The sequence below is a fragment of the Zophobas morio genome, unplaced genomic scaffold, assembly GCF_036711695.1.
Source record: "Zophobas morio isolate AGI-343-1 ecotype UQ-CSIRO unplaced genomic scaffold, CSIRO_AGI_Zmor_V1 ptg000008l, whole genome shotgun sequence".
In the NCBI taxonomy this organism is placed as follows: domain Eukaryota; kingdom Metazoa; phylum Arthropoda; class Insecta; order Coleoptera; family Tenebrionidae; genus Zophobas; species Zophobas morio.
In genome coordinates this window covers 9961922-9982097 of record NW_026972113.1, presented here as the reverse complement: position 1 = coordinate 9982097, position 20176 = coordinate 9961922, and the positions used below count along the sequence as shown (strand labels likewise).

Sequence of the window (20176 nt, the reverse complement as noted above, 5' to 3'; positions counted from 1 at the left end):
GAAATTGAAGATACAAATGTTCTAAAATTCCAAATTTTGTTATTGGGAAATGTCTAGATGAAGAGAGAATTTCGAAATTTTGAGCATTCTGTCACAAGCAAGTAGAAATATGTAAAAAAATCGTTCCTTTCTGATTTTTGAAAATTTAATCAGAGTTCCAAAAATTCAGAAATTTGGTGATGATGACTCTAGGATTTAGAATAATTTCATATTTATCAGTTATGTATTTAGAGCTCTGTCGGGTGTTTACTCTTTTTTATATTTAAACGTCCAGAAAGTTCTAGAATTCCCAATCTTAATACTGTGAAATGTCTAGATAATGTAGAATTTTCAAATTTTGAAACATGTAGGAAATTGAAAAATATCTTTTTTGCTTTGTCATAATAAAGCAACTTATCTTCTGAAATTGAAGATACAAATGTTCTAAAATTCCAAATTCTGTTATCGGGAAATGTCTAGATGAAGAGAGAATTTCGAAATTTTGAGCATTCTGTTACAAGCAAGTAGAAATATGTAAAAAATCGTTCCTTTCTGATTGTTGAAGATTTAATCCGAGTTCCAAAAATTTAGAAATTTGGTGATGATTGCTCTAGGATTTAGAATAATTTCGTATTTATCAGTTATGTATGTAAAACTCTGTCCGATGTTTCCTCTTTTTTTATATTTAAACGTACAGAAAGTTCTAGATTTCCCAAACTTGATACTGTGTAATGTCTAGATAAAGTAGAATTTTCAAATTTTGAAACATGTAGGAAATCGAAAAATATCTTTTTTGCTTTGTCATAATAATGCAACTTATCTTCTGAAATTGAAGATACAAATGTTCTAAAATTCCAAATCCTGTTATTGGGAAATGTCTAGATGAAGAGAGAATTTCGAAATTTTGAGCATTCTGCTCCAAGCAAGTAGAAATATGTAAAAAAATCGTTCCTTTCTTATTTTTGAAAATTTAATCAGAGTTCCAAAAATTCAGAAATTTGGTGATGATGACTCTAGGATTTAGAATAATTTCATATTTATCAGTTATATATTTAGAGCTCTGTCGGATGTTTTTTTTTTTAATTTAAACGTCCAGAAAGTTCTAGATTCCCCAATTTTGATACTGTGAATTGTCTAGATAAAGTAAAATTTTCAAATTTTGAAAATTGTACGTGAAACATTTATGAAATTGAAAAATATCTTTTTTGCTTTGTCGTAATAAAGCAACATTATCTTTCGAAATTGAAGATACAAATGTTCTAAAATTCCAAATTCTGTTATTGGGAATTTCTACATGAAGAGAGAATTTCGAAATTTTGAGCATTCTGTCACAAGCAAGTAGAAATATGTAAAAAAATGTTCTTTTATGATTTTTGAAAATTAATCAGAGGTCCAAAAATTTAGAAATTTGGTGATGATGAGTCTAGGATTTAGAATAATTTCATATTTATCAGTTATGTATTTAGAGCTCTGTCGGATGTTTTTTTTTTAATGTAAAAGTCCAGAAAGTTCTAGATTCCCCAATTTTGATACTGTGAATTGTCTAGATAAACTAGAACTTTCAAGTTTTGAAAATTGTACGTGTAACATTTATGAAATTGAAAAATATCTTTTTTGCTTTGTCGTAATAAAGCAACATTATCTTTCAAAATTGAAGATACAAATGTTCTAAAATTCCAAATTCTATTATTGGGAAATGTCTAGATGAAGAGAGAATTTAGAAATTTCCAGCATTCTGTCTTAAGCAAGTATAAATACGAAAAAAAATGTTCTTTTCTGATTTTTGAAAATTAATCGGAGTTCCAAAAATTTAGAAATTTGGGGATGATGGCTCTAGGATTTAGAATAATTTCATATTTATCAGTTATGTATTTAGAGCTCTGTCGGATGTTTTTTTTTTTATTTAAACGACCAGAAAGTTCTAGATTCCCCAATTTGATACTGTGAATTGTCTAGATAAACTAGAATTTTCAAATTTTGAAAATTGTACGTGAAACATTTATGAAATTGAAAAATATCTTTTTTGCTTTGTCGTAATAAAGCAACATTATCTTTCGAAATTGAAGATACAAATGTTCTAAAATTCCAAATTTTATTACATATTGGGAAATGTCTAGATGAAGAAAGAATTTCGAAATTTCCAGCATTCTGTCTTAAGCAAGTACAAATACAAAAAAATGTTCTTTTCTGAGTTTTGAAAATTAATCATAGGTCCAAAAATTTAGAAATTTGGGGATGATGGTTCTAGGGTTTGGAATAATTTCATATTTATTAGTTATATATTTAGAGCTCTGTCGGATGTTTCTTTTTTTTTTATATTTAAACGTATAGAAAGTTCTAAATTTCCCAATCTTGATACTGTGAAATGTCTAGATAAAGTAGAATTTTCAAATTTTGGAAATTGTAGGTCAAACGTTTAATAAATTGAAAAATATATTTTTTTGTTGTTTCATAATAAAGCAAGTTATCTTCTGAAATAGACGATACGGACGTTCTAAAATTCCAAATTCTATTATTTGGAAATTTCTAGATGAAGAGAGAATTTCGAAATTTTGTTCATTCTGCCTCAAGCAAGTACAAATATGAAAAAAAATCGTTCCTTTCTGATTTTTGAAAATTAAATCCGAGTTACAAAAATTTAGAAATTTGGAGATGATGGCTCTAGGATTTAGAATAATTTCATATTTATTAGTTATGTATTCATAGCTCTGTCGGATGTTTCTTCTTTTTTATATTGAAACGTCCAGACAGTTCTAGATTTCCCAATCTTCATACTGTGAAATGTCTAGATAACGTAGAATTTTCAAATTTTGAAACATGTAGGAAATTGAAAAATATCTTTTTTGCCTTGTCATAATAAAGCAACTTATCTTCTGAAATTGAAGATACATGTGTTCTAAAATTCCAAATTCTATTATTGGGAAATGTTTAGATGAAGAGAGAATTTAGAAATTTGGAGCATTCTGTCTTAAGCAAGTACAAATACGAAAAAAAATGTTCTTTTTTGATTTTTGAAAATTAATCAGAGTTCCAAAAATTTAGAAATTTGGGGATGATGGCTCTAGGATTTAGAATAATTTCATATTTATCAGTTATGTATTTAAAGCTCTGTCCTATGTTTTTTTTTTTAATTTAAACGTCCAGAAAGCTCTAGATTCCCCAATTTTGATACTGTGAATTGTCTAGATAAACTAGAATTTTCAAATTTTGAAAATTGTACGTGAAACATTTATGAAACTGAAAAATATCTTTTTTGCTTTGTCGTAATAAAGCAACATTATCTTTCGAAATTGAAGATACAAATGTTCTAAAATTCCAAATACTATTATTGGGAAATGTCTAGATGAAGAGAGAATTTAGAAATATCCAGCATTCTGTCTTAAGCAAGTACAAATACGAAAAAAAATGTTCTTTTCTCATTTTTGAAAATTAATCAGAGTTCCAAAAATTTAGAAATGTGGGGATGATGGCTCTAGGATTTAGAGTAATTTCATATTTATCAGTTATGTATTTAGAGATCTGTCAGATGTTTCCTCTTTTTTATAATCAAACGTCCAGAAAGTTCTAGATTTCCCATCTTGATACTGTGAAATGTCTAGATAAAGTAGAATTATCAAATTTTGAAACATACAGGAAATTGAAAAATATCAAAATATCTTTTTTGCTTTGTCGTAATAAAGCAACTTATGTTCTGAAATTGAAGATACAAATGTTCTAAAATTCCAAATTCTGTTATTGGGAAATGTCTAGATGAAGAGAGAATTTCGAAATTTTGAGCATTCTGTCACAAGCAAGTAGAAACATGTAAAAAAATCGTACCTTTCTGATTTTTGAAAATTTAATCAGAGTTCCAAAAATTTAAAAATTTGGGGATGATGGCTCTAGGATTTAGAATAATTTCATATTTATCAGGCATGTATTTAGAGCTCTGTCGGATGTTACCTCTTTTTTATATTTAAACGTCCAGAAAGTTCTAGATTTCCCAATCTTAATACATAAAATGTCTAGATAAAATAGAATCTTGTACTTTCGACCACTACATACACCCAGACATGCAAATTATCCAATTGCATCTGCCGTACCCAGAAACCGAATCCCACAAATCTAAAATTACCCAAATCCGCCCATTAACTCCAAATTGGAGCCACTTTAACAACCAATTCCACTCTTTCAGTTTTCGCCATGTCTGAACGAAACGGAGGCTCCACGGTGCCGCGGAGCGACCAAGACGTGGTCGAGCTGCGGAACCTGGCCGGAGACGAAAAACGGACGCGATTCCAAGTCAACAGAGTGAGAAGCGAAAGCCACAACACGGACAGAGACGGCTCCATCGGCCACTCCGAAGACGACCACACCGACGACGACGACCTGCACTCGGTCACGGACAGGACCAGACTCAACTCCGAGTATGCGAAGAGTTTCCGGTAGGTGTAAAATGTTGCTCCTTCGAGCCGGATTGTCTCAAAAAAATTTTTGGTGGAAAAATTTCGCACCGTCGCGATGACCTCAAGTTCAGTAAGTTTACTGACCTTGTCGATGGAGCTGCTTTTTGCTCGAGGTATTACAGTAATTCAAATCAAGCAATAAAGTTTGATAATGGACATAAGTGAGCGTAATGATGGATATGTGGAGCAGCCTTTTGATTTTTTTTTTAAGATGCCCGTTATCGTAATTTACGGGTTTACAACTTCACTTTTGACGTTAATGAGTTTTCGTTCGAAACACGCCACAAAGTAGATCGTGGTTTATCTAATTTATTGCACAAAAGTCGATTTAATTTGGGATAACCTTGATCTTGGACCTTGTCTGTCGCTGATTTTGGAATAAAATTTCAATTTTGCTAATTTTAGAACCTGGATGATTTCCGCGTTCTCAATTTTATTATATCACGATTTTGTAAAAACTCGATCTCACTTTTCGAATGACTAAGTAATTTTTTTTAGTTTCCGAGTTCTAACGAGTTTGGCAACATTCCCGTGATTAGTTTCCTTGATATTTAATCATTTTTATTCTCAGTAGCAATTATTTTTTATAAACATAATAAACTTCGTTCTTATCTCAGTCTGTCTCAACTGAATTTGACAAAAAAAAAGGTTCGCGTGGGACCAGAATCACAAGGGGCATTTCTGAATTGGTTACCAAATCCACGCATTACCAATTATTTTTGCCATTGTAACGGATTTCGTAACTCGTCTCGGAATCTTAATTGTTTGTATTCGCTAATTAAGAGTTACAAAATATTCATGTTACCAACCGGACGAGAATAAAACCCTAGCGGCTATAAACTTCTTGAATCACTGTGACTTTGAACCGGATATTGGAATCGTGCCTCAGATAATTGAAGTTTGAATTTATTGAAACGTCGTTCCGTAATGTGGAATAAATGCGTATAGAATGCTTCCCGATTTCAAATTTAATTACCAGGTATATTCCATTCTTAGACAGAGGTCAGATTCTTGATGATCGTTATGGAAAAATTCCGATTGAATTGGCGATTACGCAACTGGTAGAGGTACCCACATTGTGTGATTGATAATAATAACTAATAAGTCAGCTTTCTCGTTTGTTTCCGCTATATGAAATGTCAACAGTAATTATTTGTGGCAAGCTTTGTAAAAAACTCCGATAACGGACGTACGTGTACTTGAAATTGATACTGTTATCTTTAATTGTTCAATGCAATAATCAATCTTGTTGTGACACAAGCTACTATTGTTTCATTTCAGTGTAGCGTGGTGGATTTCCATTCATTGAATTAGTCTACAATCATTGAAAGGATTTTAAATTACTTAAAATACCAGATGATGTGAGTCACATGTTTTGTTGAAAAATGTAAATAAACTTTGCGTTTGAAGTTACAAAAAATCGGTTAGATTAACCCAAACGTGCACAAGATGTGAAATTGTTTAAAAAATCCTTCCAGATTTGATAAACTAGTTTTTTTTTTTTAATGGTAGATGAATTTTCAGGTTCTTACATCAAAAATAAAGCACTTGGGATCCGAAGATTTTTTTAAATTGTTTCGGAACTAAAACTCAAGGATTACTAGAATTCTTTAAAAGCATAAAACCCCAGGGGCTCTCAAAATTCTTTTACAATCTTTGAAAAAAAAAACACCCTGGTGTTCTCAAGATTCTTTCAAATTACCTCAAAAATAGAACACCACGGGATCCTAAGATACTTTCAAATTATTTCACAAATAAAACACCAGGGGACCTGAGATTCTTCCACATTGAAAAAAAAGATACGAGAGGTCGTCAAGATTCTTTCAAATTAGTTCAAAATTAAAACACCAGGGGACCCTGACAATGTTTTAAACCGTTTCAAAAATAAAACACAAATGATTCCCTAGATGTTTTCAAATTCTTTCAAAAATAAAAGCCCAGCGGCTCTCAAGATTCTTTTATATTCTTTAGAAAAAAAAGAACACCCTGGCGTTCTCAAGATTCTTTTAAATTCCTTAAAAAATAAAACATCAATGGCCTCCGAGATTTTTTAACATTCTTAAAAAAAGTCACGAGAGTTTGTCAAGATTCTTTCAATTATTTCAAAAATAAAACACCAGGGGACCCGAGATTCTTTCACATTGAAAAAAAAAGATACGAGAGGTCGTCAAGATTCTTTCAAATTAGTTCAAAAATAAAACATCAGGGGACCCTGACAGTGCTTTAAACCGTTTCAAAAATAAAACACAAATGGTCCCCTAGATGTTTTCAAATTCTTTCAAAAATAAAAGCCCATTGGCTCTCAAGATTCTTTTATATTCTTTAGAAAAAAAAGAACACCCTGGCGTTCTCAAGATTCTTTTAAATTCCTTAAAAAATAAAACACCAATGGCCTCCGAGATTCTTTAACATTCTTAAAAATAAAGACGCGAGAGTTTGTCAAGATTGTTTCAAATCATTTCACAAATAAAACACCAGGGGACCCGAGATTCTTTCACATTGAAAAAAAAAGATACGAGAGGTCGTCAAGATTCTTTCAAATTAGTTCAAAAATAAAACACCAGGGGACCCTGACAGTGTTTTAAACCGTTTCATACATAAAACACAAATGGTTCGCTAGATGTTTTCAAATTTTTTCAAAAATAAAAGCCCAGGGGCTCTCAAGATTCTTTTATATTCTTTAGAAAAAAAAGAACACCCTGGCTTTCTCAAGATTCTTTTAAATTCCTTAAAAAATAAAACACCAATGGCCTCCGAGATTCTTTAACATTCTTAAAAAAAAGACGCGAGAGTTTGTCAAGATTGTTTCAAATCATTTCACAAATAAAACACCAGGGGACCCGAGATTCTTTCACATTGAAAAAAAAAAGATACGAGAGGTCGTCAAGATTCTTTCAAATTAGTTCAAAAATAAAACACCGGGGGACCCTGACAGTGTTTTAAACCGTTTCAAAAATAAAACACAAATGGTTCCCTAGATGTTTTCAAATTCTTTCAAAAATAAAAGTCCAGGGGCTCTCAAGATTCTTTTATATTCTCTAGAAAAAAAAGAACACCCTGGCGTTCTCAAGATTCTTTTAAATTCCTTAAAAAATAAAACACCAATGGCCTCCGAGATTCTTTAACATTCTTAAAAATAAAGACGCGAGAGTTTGTCAAGATTGTTTCAAATCATTTCACAAATAAAACACCAGGGAACCCGAGATTCTTTCACATTGAAAAAAAGATACGAGAGGTCGTCAAGATTGTTTCAAATTAGTTCAGAAATAAAACACTAGGAGACCCTGACAGTGTTTTAAACCGTTTCAAAAATAAAACACAAATGCTTCCCTAGATGTTTTCAAATTCTTTCAAAAATAAAAGCCCAGGGGCTCTCAAGATTATTTTATATTCTTTAGAAAAAAAGAACACTCTGGCGTTCTCAAGATTCTTTTAAATTCCTTAAAAAATAAAACACCAATGGCGTCCGAGATTCTTTAACATTCTTAAAAATAGAGACGCCAGAGTTTATCAAGATTGTTTCAAATCATTTCACAAATACAACACCAGGGGACCCGAGATTTTTTCACATTAAAAAAAAAGATACGAGAGGTCGTCAAGATTCTTTCAAATCAGTTCAAAAATAAAACACCAGGGGACCCTGACAGTGCTTTAAACCGTTTCAAAAATAAAACACAAATGGTTCCCTAGATGTTTTCAAATTCTTTCAAAAATAAAAGCCCAGGGGCTCTCAAGATTCTTTTATATTCTTTAGAAAAAAAAGAACACCCTGGCGTTCTCAAGATTCTTTTAAATTCCTTAAAAAATAAAACACCAAAGGCCTCCGAGATTCTTTAACATTCTTAAAAATAAAGACGCGAGAGTTTGTCAAGATTGTTTCAAATCATTTCACAAATAAAACACCAGGGGACCCGAGATCCTTTCACATTGAAAAAAAAAGATACGAGAGGTCGTCAAGATTCTTTCAAATTAGTTCAAAAATAAAATATCAGGAGACCCTGACAGCGTTTTAAACCGTTTCAAAAATAAAACACAAATGGTCCCCTAGATGTTTTCAAATTCTTTCAAAAATAAAAGCCCAGGGACTCTCAAGATTCTTTTATATTCTTTAGAAAAAAAAGAACACCCTGGCGTTCTCAAGATTCTTTTAAATTCCTTAAAAAATAAAACACCAATGGCCTCCAAGATTTTTTAACATTCCTAAAAATAAAGACGCGAGAGTTTGTCAAGATTCTTTCAAATCATTTCACAAATAAAACACCCGGGGACCCGAGATTCTTTCACATTGAAAAAAAGATACGAGAAGTCGTCAAGATTCTTTCAAAGTAGTTCAAAAATTAAACATCAGAGGACCCTGACAGTGTTTTAAACCGTTTCAAAAATAAAACACAAAGGGTTCCCTAGATTTTTTCAAATTCTTTAAAAAATAAATGCCCCGGGGGCTCTGAGGAGTCTTTTATATTCTTTAGAAATAAAAAGGATCACCCTGGGGTTCTCAAGATCCTTTTAAATTGCGCAATAAAATAAAAGATCAATGGCCTCCGAGATTCTTTAACATTATTAAAAAAAAAGACACGAGAGTTTGTCAAGATTATTTCAAATTATTTCAAAAATAAAACACCACGGGACCCTGACAGTGTTTTAAACCGTTTCAAAAATAAAACACAAATGGTTCTCTAGATTTTTTCAAACTCTTTCAATTATAAAAACACCGGGGCTCACAGGATTCTTTTATATCATTTAGAAAAAAAAAGAACACCCAGGTGTTATCAAGATTCTTTAAAATTCCTTAATAAATAAAACACTAGGGGACCCGAGATTTTTTCATAAAAAAAAAGATACGAGAAGTCGTCAAGATTCTTTCAAGTTAGTTCAAAAATAAAACATCAGAGGACCCTGACAGTGTTTTAAACCGTTTCAAAAATAAAACACAAAGGGTTCCCTAGATTTTTTCAAATTCTTTAAAAAATAAATGCCCCGGGGGCTCTGAGGAGTCTTTTATATTCTTTAGAAAAAAAAAGGATCACCCTGGGGTTCTCAAGATCCTTTTAAATTTCTTAAAAAAATAAAAGATCAATGGCCTCCGAGATTCTTTAACATTATTAAAAAAAAAGACACGACAGTTTGTCAAGATTATTTCAAATTATTTCAAAAATAAAACACCACGGGACCCTGACAGTGTTTTAAACCGTTTCAAAAATAAAACACAAATGGTTCTCTAGATTTTTTCAAACTCTTTCAATTATAAAAACACCGGGGCTCACAGAATTCTTTTATATCATTTAGAAAAAAAAAGAACACCCAGGTGTTATCAAGATTCTTTTAAATTCCTTAATAAATAAAACACTAGGGGACCCGAGATTTTTTCATAAAAAAAAGATACGAGAAGTCGTCAAGATTCTTTCAAATTAGTTCAAAAATAAAACATCAGAGGACCCTGACAGTGTTTTAAACCGTTTCAAAAATAAAACACAAAGGGTTCCCTAGATTTTTTCAAATTCTTAAAAAATAAATGCCCCGGGGGCTCTGAGGAGTCTTTAATATTCTTTAGAAAAAAATGAAACACCCTGGGGTTCTCAAGATCCTTTTAAATTCCTTAAAAAATAAAAGATCAATGGCCTCCGAGATTCTTTAACATTCTTAAAAAAAAGACATGGGAGTTTGTCAAGATTCTTTCAAATTATTTCAAAAATAAACACTGGGGGACCTGAGATTCGTTCACATTAAAAAAAAAAGATACGGAGGTCGTCAAGATTCTTTCAAATTCGTTACAATTCTTGTTATTGTAAAGACCCGAAGATGGTTAGTCACCAGCCAAAATCGATCGTAAGAAATAAAAAGAACTACTCGAAAAAACAGTTTAATTTTTTCGGATTCAATCAAAAAACTTCTAATTCAGTAGAGAAATAATCAGTGTCGGTGTATAAAAATAAAAAATTGTTATTTTGTTTTTCACGACTCCGCAAAAGTCCAGCGTCCATTCAAGTTCCCCCGAATCATCCACTTTATTTTTGATTATTTGATTACACGCGCATAAATATAAATCCATAAATCACAACCTGGCCATTATCTTTTTCAGGCACTTAACACGTGAAGCACTACCAAGACTGGATAATTACAGAAACATAATGTCGCTGCAGGCCGCCAACAGACCCACCCTCGACGAGTTGCATAACGCCACCTTGCCCAACAAGGTAAGACAAGTCCATAGAAAATTGGGACACGTTTTTATAATTTTCCTCCAACAACATCCTCCCGCGTTGGGTTAGTCATGCCATTACAGAACTAATTAATTCGAGCTATTGCTATTATTGTCGACGGATGAATTCAAAATCACTGATGTGGTTTCAAAACAATGGCTGATCGGCCGATGCATGTTAAAGCGAATTTGAGATGATGACATCGATTTATACTTTCAAATAGAAATTTGTCCTATTGTTTGAGTGAAATTATGGTGATTAGAGGCGGTCGTGATGAATATTTATAAGTGGAATTTGTTCAGTTTAATTGGTACGAGAAAATACTATTTTTTTTACGGTACGAAGTTGGTACGAGCACGCGTCCGCGAAACGGTACTATTTTATTTTTAAAAGTGTGCATTGTTTAATGTTCGCTTTTATTATTTGCACCTCTAATATCTAATTTACAACGTACATTAAAGTGCTGAACAAATATTTATGCCAGAGCGGTGTTCTTTGAGTGTTTATGGGCGAACTGTTAATTTTACAATGCTGTCTTTATTATTTTAAAGGAGTGCGCTTATTTAGTTTGCGAGTTCGAATGAGAAAAGCGTGCAATTTAACGTCAAACTAAGCTTCTATCGCATACACTGTCCAAAGTCCAAACAATTTTATAGACTCATGATTTTTAAATCTTAACGAAAAAATAAGAGATGGGTTCCTAAAAACTCACTTTTTTTTGTTTTTTTTTCAGTTCTGTTAGATTTTTATCTTTTTTGACCAAAGTGCTGTTAGAAAATACGGTTGTTAATTGTTTCCAAATTGAACACAATGGGCCCCCGAAGTTTTTTTCGTTTTTTTTTTTTCGAAAATAAAACACCAGGGGAGCATGAAGATTATTTTAAGCTCATTAAAAAGAGAGAATATTAGGAACCCAGGATATTCTTTTAAAGCCCTCGAGATTTTTTAAACTCTGTAAAAAGTAACACTTAGAGCCCCCGAGATTCTTTAAATAACTTCAAAAGTGAAGCACGAGATTATTTTAGGCTCATTAAAAAAGAAAATATTAGGAGCCTTCAATATTTATTTGGACTTTTTAACAATAACACTTTTAGCTCCCGAGATTTTTCAAATTATGTATTTCATAAGTAAAATACCAAGGGACCCTGACACTCTTTCAAACTTTATCAAGATTAAAACGCTAGGGGACCCAGAGGTTATTTTAAGATACAAAAAAAAAATAAAATATTAAGAGCCCCCGAAATTCTTTTAGACTCTTTAAAAATAACACTTGAAGCCCCCGACATGTTTTAAGCTTAAAAAAAAAATAACTAAGAGCCTCCGAGATTTTTTTAACATCTTTAAAAAGTAACACTTAGAGTCCCCCAGATTTTTTAAACCACTTCAAAAATAAAACACCAGGGGACCCTGAGATTATTTTAAGATCATTAAGAAACAAAATATTAGAAGCTCCCGAGATTTTTTTAAACTTCTTAAAAATAACACTTGCAGCCCCCGAGATTGTTTAAGCTTTTTAAAGAAATAACACTAGGAGCCCCCGAGATTTTTTAATCTCTTTAGAAAGTAACACTTTGAGTCCCCAAAATTCTTTAAATTACTTCAAAATAAAGCACCACGGGACCCTGAGATTATTTTAGGTTAAAAAAACAGAATATTAGAAGTCCCCGAGATTTTTTAAACTCTTCAAAAATAACACTTGGAGCCCCCGAGATTCTTTTAAACTCTTTAAAAATAACACTTGGAGCCCCGACATTTTTTAACCTTAAGAAAAATAACTCTAAGAGCCTCCGAAATTTTTTTAATATCTTTAAAAAATAACACTCAGAGTCCCCCAGATTCTTTAAACTACTTCAAAAGTGAAGCATCAGAGGACCCTAGATTATTTTAAGATCATCGAAAAGCAGAATATTAGGAGCTCCCGAAATTTTTCTAAACTTCTTAAAAATAACACTTGCAGCCCCCGAGATTTTTTAAGCTTTTTAAAGAAATAACACTAGGAGCCCCCGAGATTTTTTTATCTCTTTAGAAAGTAACACTTTGAGTCCCCAAAATTCTTTAAATTACTTCAAAATAAAGCACCACGGGACCCCGAGATTATTTTAGGTTAAAAAAACGGAATATTAGAAGCCCCCGAGATTTTTTAAACTCTTCAAAAATAACACTTGGAGCCCCCGAGATTCTTTTAAACTCTTTAAAAATAACACTTGGAGCCACCGACATGTTTTAACCTTAAAAAAAATAACTCTAAGAGCCTCCGAGATTTTTTTAATATCTTTAAAAAGTAACACTTAGAGTCCCTCAGATTCTTTAAACTACTTCAAAAGTGAAACACCAGGGGACCCCGAGATTATTTTAAGATCATTAAGAAACAAAAGATTAGGAGCTCCCTAGATTTTTCTAAACTTCTTAGAAATAAAATAACACTTGCAGCCCCCGAGATTTTTTAAGCTTTTTAAAGAAATAACACTAGGAGCCCCCGAGATTTTTTAATCTCTTTGGAAAGTAACACTTTGAGTCCCCAAAATTCTTTAAATTACTTCAAAATAAAACACCGCGGGACCCCGCGATTATTTTAGGTTAAAAAAACAGAATATTAGAAGCCCCCGAGATTTTTTAAACTCTTCAAAAATAGCACGTGGACTCCCCGAGATACTTTTAAACTCTTTAAAAATAAGACTTGGAGCCCCGATATGTTTTAACCTTAAAAAAATAACTCTAAGAGCCCCCGAGATTTTTTTAATATCTTTAATAAGTAACACTTAAGAGTCCCCCAGATTCTTTAAACTACTTCAAAAGTAAATCACCAGGGGACCCCGAGATTATTTTAAGATCATTAAGAAACAAAAGATTAGGAGCTCCCGAGATTTTTCTAAACTTCTTAAAAATAACACTTGCAGCCCCCGAGATTTTTTAATCTCTTTAGAAAGTAACACTTAGAATCCCCAAAATTCTTTAAATTACTTAAAAATAAAGCACTAGGGGACTCCGAAATTATTTTAGGTTAAAAAAAAAGAGTATTAGAAGCCCCCGAGATTTTTAAAACTCTTTAAAAATAACACTTGGAGCCCCCGACATGTTTTAACCTTAAAAAAAATACTCTAAGAGTCTCCGAGATTTTTTTAATATCTTTAAAAAGTAACACTTAGAGCTCCCGAGATTCTTTAAATTACTTCAAAAGTAAAGCATCAGGGGACCCTAGATTATTTTAAGATCATCAAAAAGCAGAATATTAGGAGCTCTCGAGATTTTTCTAATCTCTTTAAAAATAACATTTAGCCACCGAGATTCTTTTAAACCCTTTAAAAATAACACTTCGAGCCCCCAAGATTTTTTAAGCTCTTTAAAAAAATAACACTAGCGGCCCCGAGATTCTTTAAATTACTTCAAAAGTTAAGCACCAAGGAATCACGAGATTATTTTAGGCTCACTAAAAACAGAATATTAGGAACTCCCAAGATTCTTTTGAAGTCCTAAAAAATAACACTTGCAGCCCTCGAGATTCTTTTAGACTCTTCAAAAATAACACTTCGAGCCCCCGAGATTTTTAAAGCTCTTTAAAAAAATAATACTAGAGCCCCAGGGATTTTTTTAATCTCTTTAAAAAGTAACACTTAGAGCTCCCGAGATTCTTTAAATTACTTCAAAAGTGAAGCATCAGGGAACCCCAGATTATTTTAAGATCATCAAAAAGCAGAATATTAGGAGCTCCCGAGATTTTTCAAATCTCCTTAAAAATAACATTTAGCCACCGAGATTCTTTTAAACTCTTTAAAAATAACACTTCGAGCCCCCGAGATTTTTTAAGCTCTTTAAAAAAATAACACTAGCGGGTCCGAGATTCTTTAAATTACTTCAAAAGTTGAGCACCAAGGGATCACGAGATTATTTTAGGCTCACTAAAAACAGAATATTAGAAACTCCCGAGATTCTTTTAAATTCCTTAAAAATAACACTTGGAGCCCTCGAGATTCTTTTAAACTCTTCAAAAATAACACTTCGAGCATCCGAGATTTTTAAAGCTCTTTAAAAAAGTAACACTAGGGCCCCAGAGATTTTTGTACTCTCTTTAAAAAGTAACACTTGAGCTCCCGAGATTCTTTAAATTACTTCAAAAGTAAAGCATCAGGGGACCCTAGATTATTTTAAGATCATTAAACAGCAGAATATTAGGAGCTCCCGAGATTTTTCTAATCTCCTTAAAAATAACATTTAGCCACCGAGATTCTTTTAAACTCTTTAAAAATAACACTTCGAGACCCCGATATTTTTTAAGCTCTTTAAAAAAATAACACTAGCGGCCCCGAGATTCTTTAAATTACTTCAAAAGTTGAGCACCAAGGGATCACGAGATTATTTTAGGCTCACTAAAAACAGAATATTAGAAACTCCCGAGATTCTTTTAAATTCCTTAAAAATAACACTTGGAGCCCTCGAGATTCTTTTAAACTCTTCAAAAATAACACTTCGAGCACCCGAGATTTTTAAAGCTCTTTAAAAAAGTAACACTAGGGCCCCAGAGATTTTTGTACTCTGTTTAAAAAGTAACACTTGAGCTCCCGAGATTCTTTAAATTACTTCAAAAGTAAAGCATCAGGGGACCCTAGATTATTTTAAGATCATTAAACAGCAGAATATTAGGAGCTCCCGAGATTTTTCTAATCTCCTTAAAAATAACATTTAGCCACCGAGATTCTTTTAAACTCTTTAAAAATAACACTTCGAGACCCCGATATTTTTTAAGCTCTTTAAAAAAATAACACTAGCGGCCCCGAGATTCTTTAAATTACTTCAAAAGTTGAGCACCAAGGGATCACGAGATTATTTTAGGCTCACTAAAAACAGAATATTAGAAACTCCCGAGATTCTTTTAAATTCCTTAAAAATAACACTTGGAGCCCTCGAGATTCTTTTAAACTCTTCAAAAATAACACTTCGAGCCCCCGAGATTTTTAAAGCTCTTTAAGAAAATAATACTAGGGCACCAGGGATTTTTTTAATCTCTTTAAATAGTAACACTTGGAACTCCCGAGATTCTTTAAATTACTTCAAAAGTAAAGCATCAGGGGACCCTAGATTATTTTAAGATCATCAAAAAGCAGAATATTAGGACCTCCCGAGATTTTTCTAATCTCCTTAAAAATAACATTTAGCCACCGAGATTCTTTTAAACTCTTTAAAAATAACACTTCGAGACCCCGAGATTTTTTAAGCTCTTTAAAAAAATAACACTAGCGGCCCCGAGATTCTTTAAATTACTTCAAAAGTTAAGCACCAAGGAATCACGAGATTTTTTTACGCTCACTAAAAACAGAATATTAGGAACTCCCGAGATTCTTTTGAACTCCTTAAAAATAACACTTGGAACCCTCGAGATTCTTTTAAACTCTTCAAAAATAACACTTCGAGCCCCCGAGATTTTTAAAGCTCTTTAAAAAAAATAATACTAGGGCCCCAGAGATTTTTTTAATCTCTTTAAAAAGTAACACTTAGAGCTCCCGAGATTGTTTAAATTACTTCAAAAGTGAAGCATCAGGGAACCCCAGATTATTTTAAGATCATCAAAAAGCAGAATATTAGGAGCTCCCGAGATTTTTCTAATCTCCTTAAAAATAACATTTAGCCACCGAGATTCTTTTAAACTCTTTAAAAATAACACTTCGAGCCCCCGAGATTTTTTAAGCTCTTTAAAAAAATAACACTAGCGGCCCCGAGATTCTTTAAATTACTTCAAAAGTTAAGCACCAAGGGATCACGAGATTATTTTAGGCTCACTAAAAACAGAATATTAGGAACTTCCGAGATTCTTTTAACTCCTTAAAAATAACACTTGGAGCCCTCGAGATTCTTTTAAACTCTTCAAAAATAACACTTCGAGCACCCGAGATTTTTAAAGCTCTTTAAAAAAATAACACTAGGGCTCCAGAGATTTTTGAAATCTCTTTAAAAAGTAACACTTAGAGCTCCCGAGATTCTTTAAATTACTTCAAAAGTAAAGTATCAAGGGACCCTAGATTATTTTAAGATCATGAAAAAGCAGAATATTAGGACCTTCCGAGATTTATAATCTCCTTAAAAATAACATTTAGCCGCCGAGATTCTTTTAAACTCTTTAAAAATAACACTTCGAGCCCCCGAGATTTTTTAAGCTCTTTAAAAAAATAACACTAGCGGCCGCGAGATTCTTTAAATTACGTCAAAAGTTAAGCACCAAGGAATCACGAGATTATTTTAAGCTCACTAAAAGCAGAATATTAGGAACTCCCGAGATTCCTTTAACTCCTTAAAAATAACACTTGGAGCCCTCGAGATTCTTTTAAACTCTTTAAAAATAACACTTCGAGCTCCCGAGATTTTTAAAGCTCTTTAAAAAAAATACTAGGTTCCCAGAGATTTTTTTAATCTCTTTAAAAAGTAACATTTAGAGCTCCCGAGATTCTTTACATTACTTCAAAAGTGAAGCATCAGGGAACCCTAGATTATTTTAAGATCATCAAAAAGCAGAATATTAGGAGCTCCCGAGATTTTTCTAATCTCCTTAAAAATAACATTTAGCCACCGAGATTCTTTTAAACTCTTTAAAAATAACACTTCGAGCCCCCGAGATTTTTTAAGCTCTTTAAAAAAATAACACTAGCGGCCCCGAGATTCTTTAAATTACTTCAAAAGTTAAGCACCAAGGGATCACGAGATTATTTTAGACTCACTAAAAACAGAATATTAGGAACTCCCGAGATTCTTTTAACTCCTTAAAAATAACACTTGTAGCCCTCGAGATTCTTTTAAACTCTTCAAAAATAACACTTCGAGCCCCTGAGATTTTTAAAGCTCTTTAAAAAAATAACACTCGGGCCCCAGGGATTTTTTTAATCTCTTTAAAAAGTAACACTTAGAGCTCCCGAGATTCTTTAAATTACTTCAAAAGTGAAGCATCAGGGAACCCCAGATTATTTTAAGATCATCAAAAAGCAGAATATTAGGACCTACCGAGATTTTTCTAATCTCCTTAAAAATAACATTTAGAAACCTAGATTCTTTGAAACTCTTTAAAAATAACACTTCGAGACCCCGAGATTTTTTAAGCTCTTTAAAAAAATAACACTAGCGGCGCCGAGATTCTTTAAATTACTTCAAAAGTTAAGCACCAAGGAATCACGATATTATTTTAGGCTCACTAAAAACAGAATATTAGGAACTCCCGAGATTCTTTTGAAGTCTTTAAAAATAACACTTGGAGCCCTCGAGATTCTTTTAAACTCTTCAAAAATAACACTTCGAGCCCCTGAGGTTTTTAAAGCTCTTTAAAAAAATAATACTAGGGCCCCAGAGATTTTTTTAATCTCTTTAAAAGGTAACACTTAGAGCTCCCAAGATTCTTTAAATTACTTCAAAAGTGAAGCATCAGGGAACCCCAGATTAGTTTAAGATCATCAAAAAGCAGAATATTAGGAGCTCCCGAGATTTTTCTAATCTCCTTAAAAATAACATTTAGCCACCGAGATTCTTTTAAACTCTTTAAAAATAATAGTTCGAGACCCCGAGATTTTTTAAGCTCTTTAAAAAAATAACACTAGCGGCCCCGAGATTCTTTAAATTACTTCAAAAATTAAGCACCAAGGGATCACGAGATTATTTTAGGCTCACTAAAAACAGAATATTAGGAACTCCCGAGATTCTTTTGAATTCCTTAAAAATAACACTTGGAGCCCTCGAGATTCTTTTAGACTCTTCAAAAATAACACTTCGAGCCCCCGAGATCTTTAAAGCTCTTTAAAAAATTAACACTAGGGCCCCAGAGATTTTTTTAATCTCTTTAAAAAGTAACACTTAGAGCTCCCGAGATTCTTTAAATTAGTTCAAAAGTGAAGCATCAGGGGACCCTAGATTATTTTAAGATCATTAAAAAGCAGAATATTAGGAGCTCCCGAGATTTTTCTAATCTCCTTAAAAATAACATTTAGCCACCGAGATTCTTTTAAACTCTTTAAAAATAACACTTCGAGCCCCCGAGATTTTTTAAGCTCTTTAAAAAAATAACACTAGCGGCCCCGAGATTCTTTAAATTATTTCAAGGGGTAAACACCAAGGAATCACGAGATTTTTTTAGGCTCACTAAAAACAGAATATTAGGAACTCCCGAGATTCTTTTGAAGTCCGTAAAAATAACACTTGGAGCCCTAGAGATTCTTTTAAACTCTTCAAAAATAACACTTCGAGCCCCCGAGATTTTTAAAGCTCTTTAAAAAAATAACACTAGGGCCCCAGAGATTTTTTTAATCTCTTTAAAAAGTAACACTTAGAGCTCCCGAGATTCTTTAAATTACTTCAAAAGTGAAGCATCAGGGAACCCCAGATTATTTTAAGTTCATCAAAAAGCAGAATATTAGGAGCTCCCGAGATTTTTCTAATCTCCTTAAAAATAACATTTAGCCACCGAGATTCTTTTAAACTCTTTAAAAATAACACTTCGAGACCCCGAGATTTTGTAAGCTCTTTAAAAAAATAACACTAGCGGCCCCGAGATTCTTTAAATTACTTCAAAAGTTAAGCACCAAGGAATCACGAGATAATTTTAGGCTCACTAAAAACAGAATATCAGGAACTCCAGAGATTCTTTTGAATTCCTTAAAAATAACACTTGGAGCCCTCGAGATTCTTTTAAACTCTTCAAAAATTACGCTTCGAGCCTTTGAGATTTTTAAAGCTCTTTAAAAAATAACACTAGGGCCCCAGAGATTTTTTTAATCTCTTTAAAAAGTAACACTTAGAGCTCCCGAGATTCTTTAAATTACTTCAAAAGTGAAGCATCAGGGGACCCTAGATTATTTTAAGATCATCAAAAAGCAGAATATTAGGACATTCCGAGATTTTTCTAATCTCCTTAAAAATAACATTTAGCCACCGAGATTCTTTTAAACTCTTTAAAAATAACACTTCGAGCACCCGAGATTTTTTAAGCTCTTTAAAAAAATAACACTAGCGGCCCCGAGATTCTTTAAATTACTTCTAAAGTTAAGCACCAAGGGATCACGAGATTATTTTAGGCTCACTAAAAGCAGAATATTAGGAACTCCCGAGATTCCTTTAACTCCTTAAAAATAACACTTGGAGCCCTCGAGATTCTTTTAAACTCTTTAAAAATAACACTTCGAGCCCCCGAGATTTTTAAAGCTCTTTAAAAAAATAACACTAGGGCCCCAGAGATTTTTTTAATCTCTTTAAAAAGTAACACTTAGAGCTCCCGAGATTCTTTAAATTACTTCAAAAGTAAAGCATCAGGGGATCCTAGATTATTTTAAGATCATTAAAAAGCAGAATATTAGGAGCTCCCGAGATTTTTCTAATCTCCTGAAAAGTAACATTTAGCCCCCGAGATTCTTTTAAACTCTTTAAAAATAACATTTCGAGACCCCGAGATTTTTTAAGCTCTTTAAAAAAATAACACTAGCGGCCCCGAGATTCTTTAAATTACTTCAAAAGTTAAGCACCAAGGAATTACGAGATTATTTTAGGCTCACTAAAAACAGAATATTAGGAAATCCCGAGATTCTTTTG

The 20176-nt window shown here is 32.5% G+C and overlaps 1 protein-coding gene across 3 annotated transcripts in view; it reads left to right on the top strand.

Annotated features, from left to right (window-relative positions):
- Window positions 1-20176, top strand: part of LOC135125276 (bumetanide-sensitive sodium-(potassium)-chloride cotransporter) — a 51140-nt gene that overhangs the window by 9848 nt on the left and 21116 nt on the right. For all 3 annotated transcript variants that reach the window (XM_064050720.1, XM_064050719.1, XM_064050721.1), the window contains exons 2-3: window positions 4154-4403; window positions 10504-10618. In XM_064050720.1, the coding sequence (XP_063906790.1) occupies window positions 4162-4403; window positions 10504-10618 (357 nt within the window). In that variant the 5' untranslated portion in view covers window positions 4154-4161. The remainder of the gene's footprint in view (window positions 1-4153; window positions 4404-10503; window positions 10619-20176) is intronic.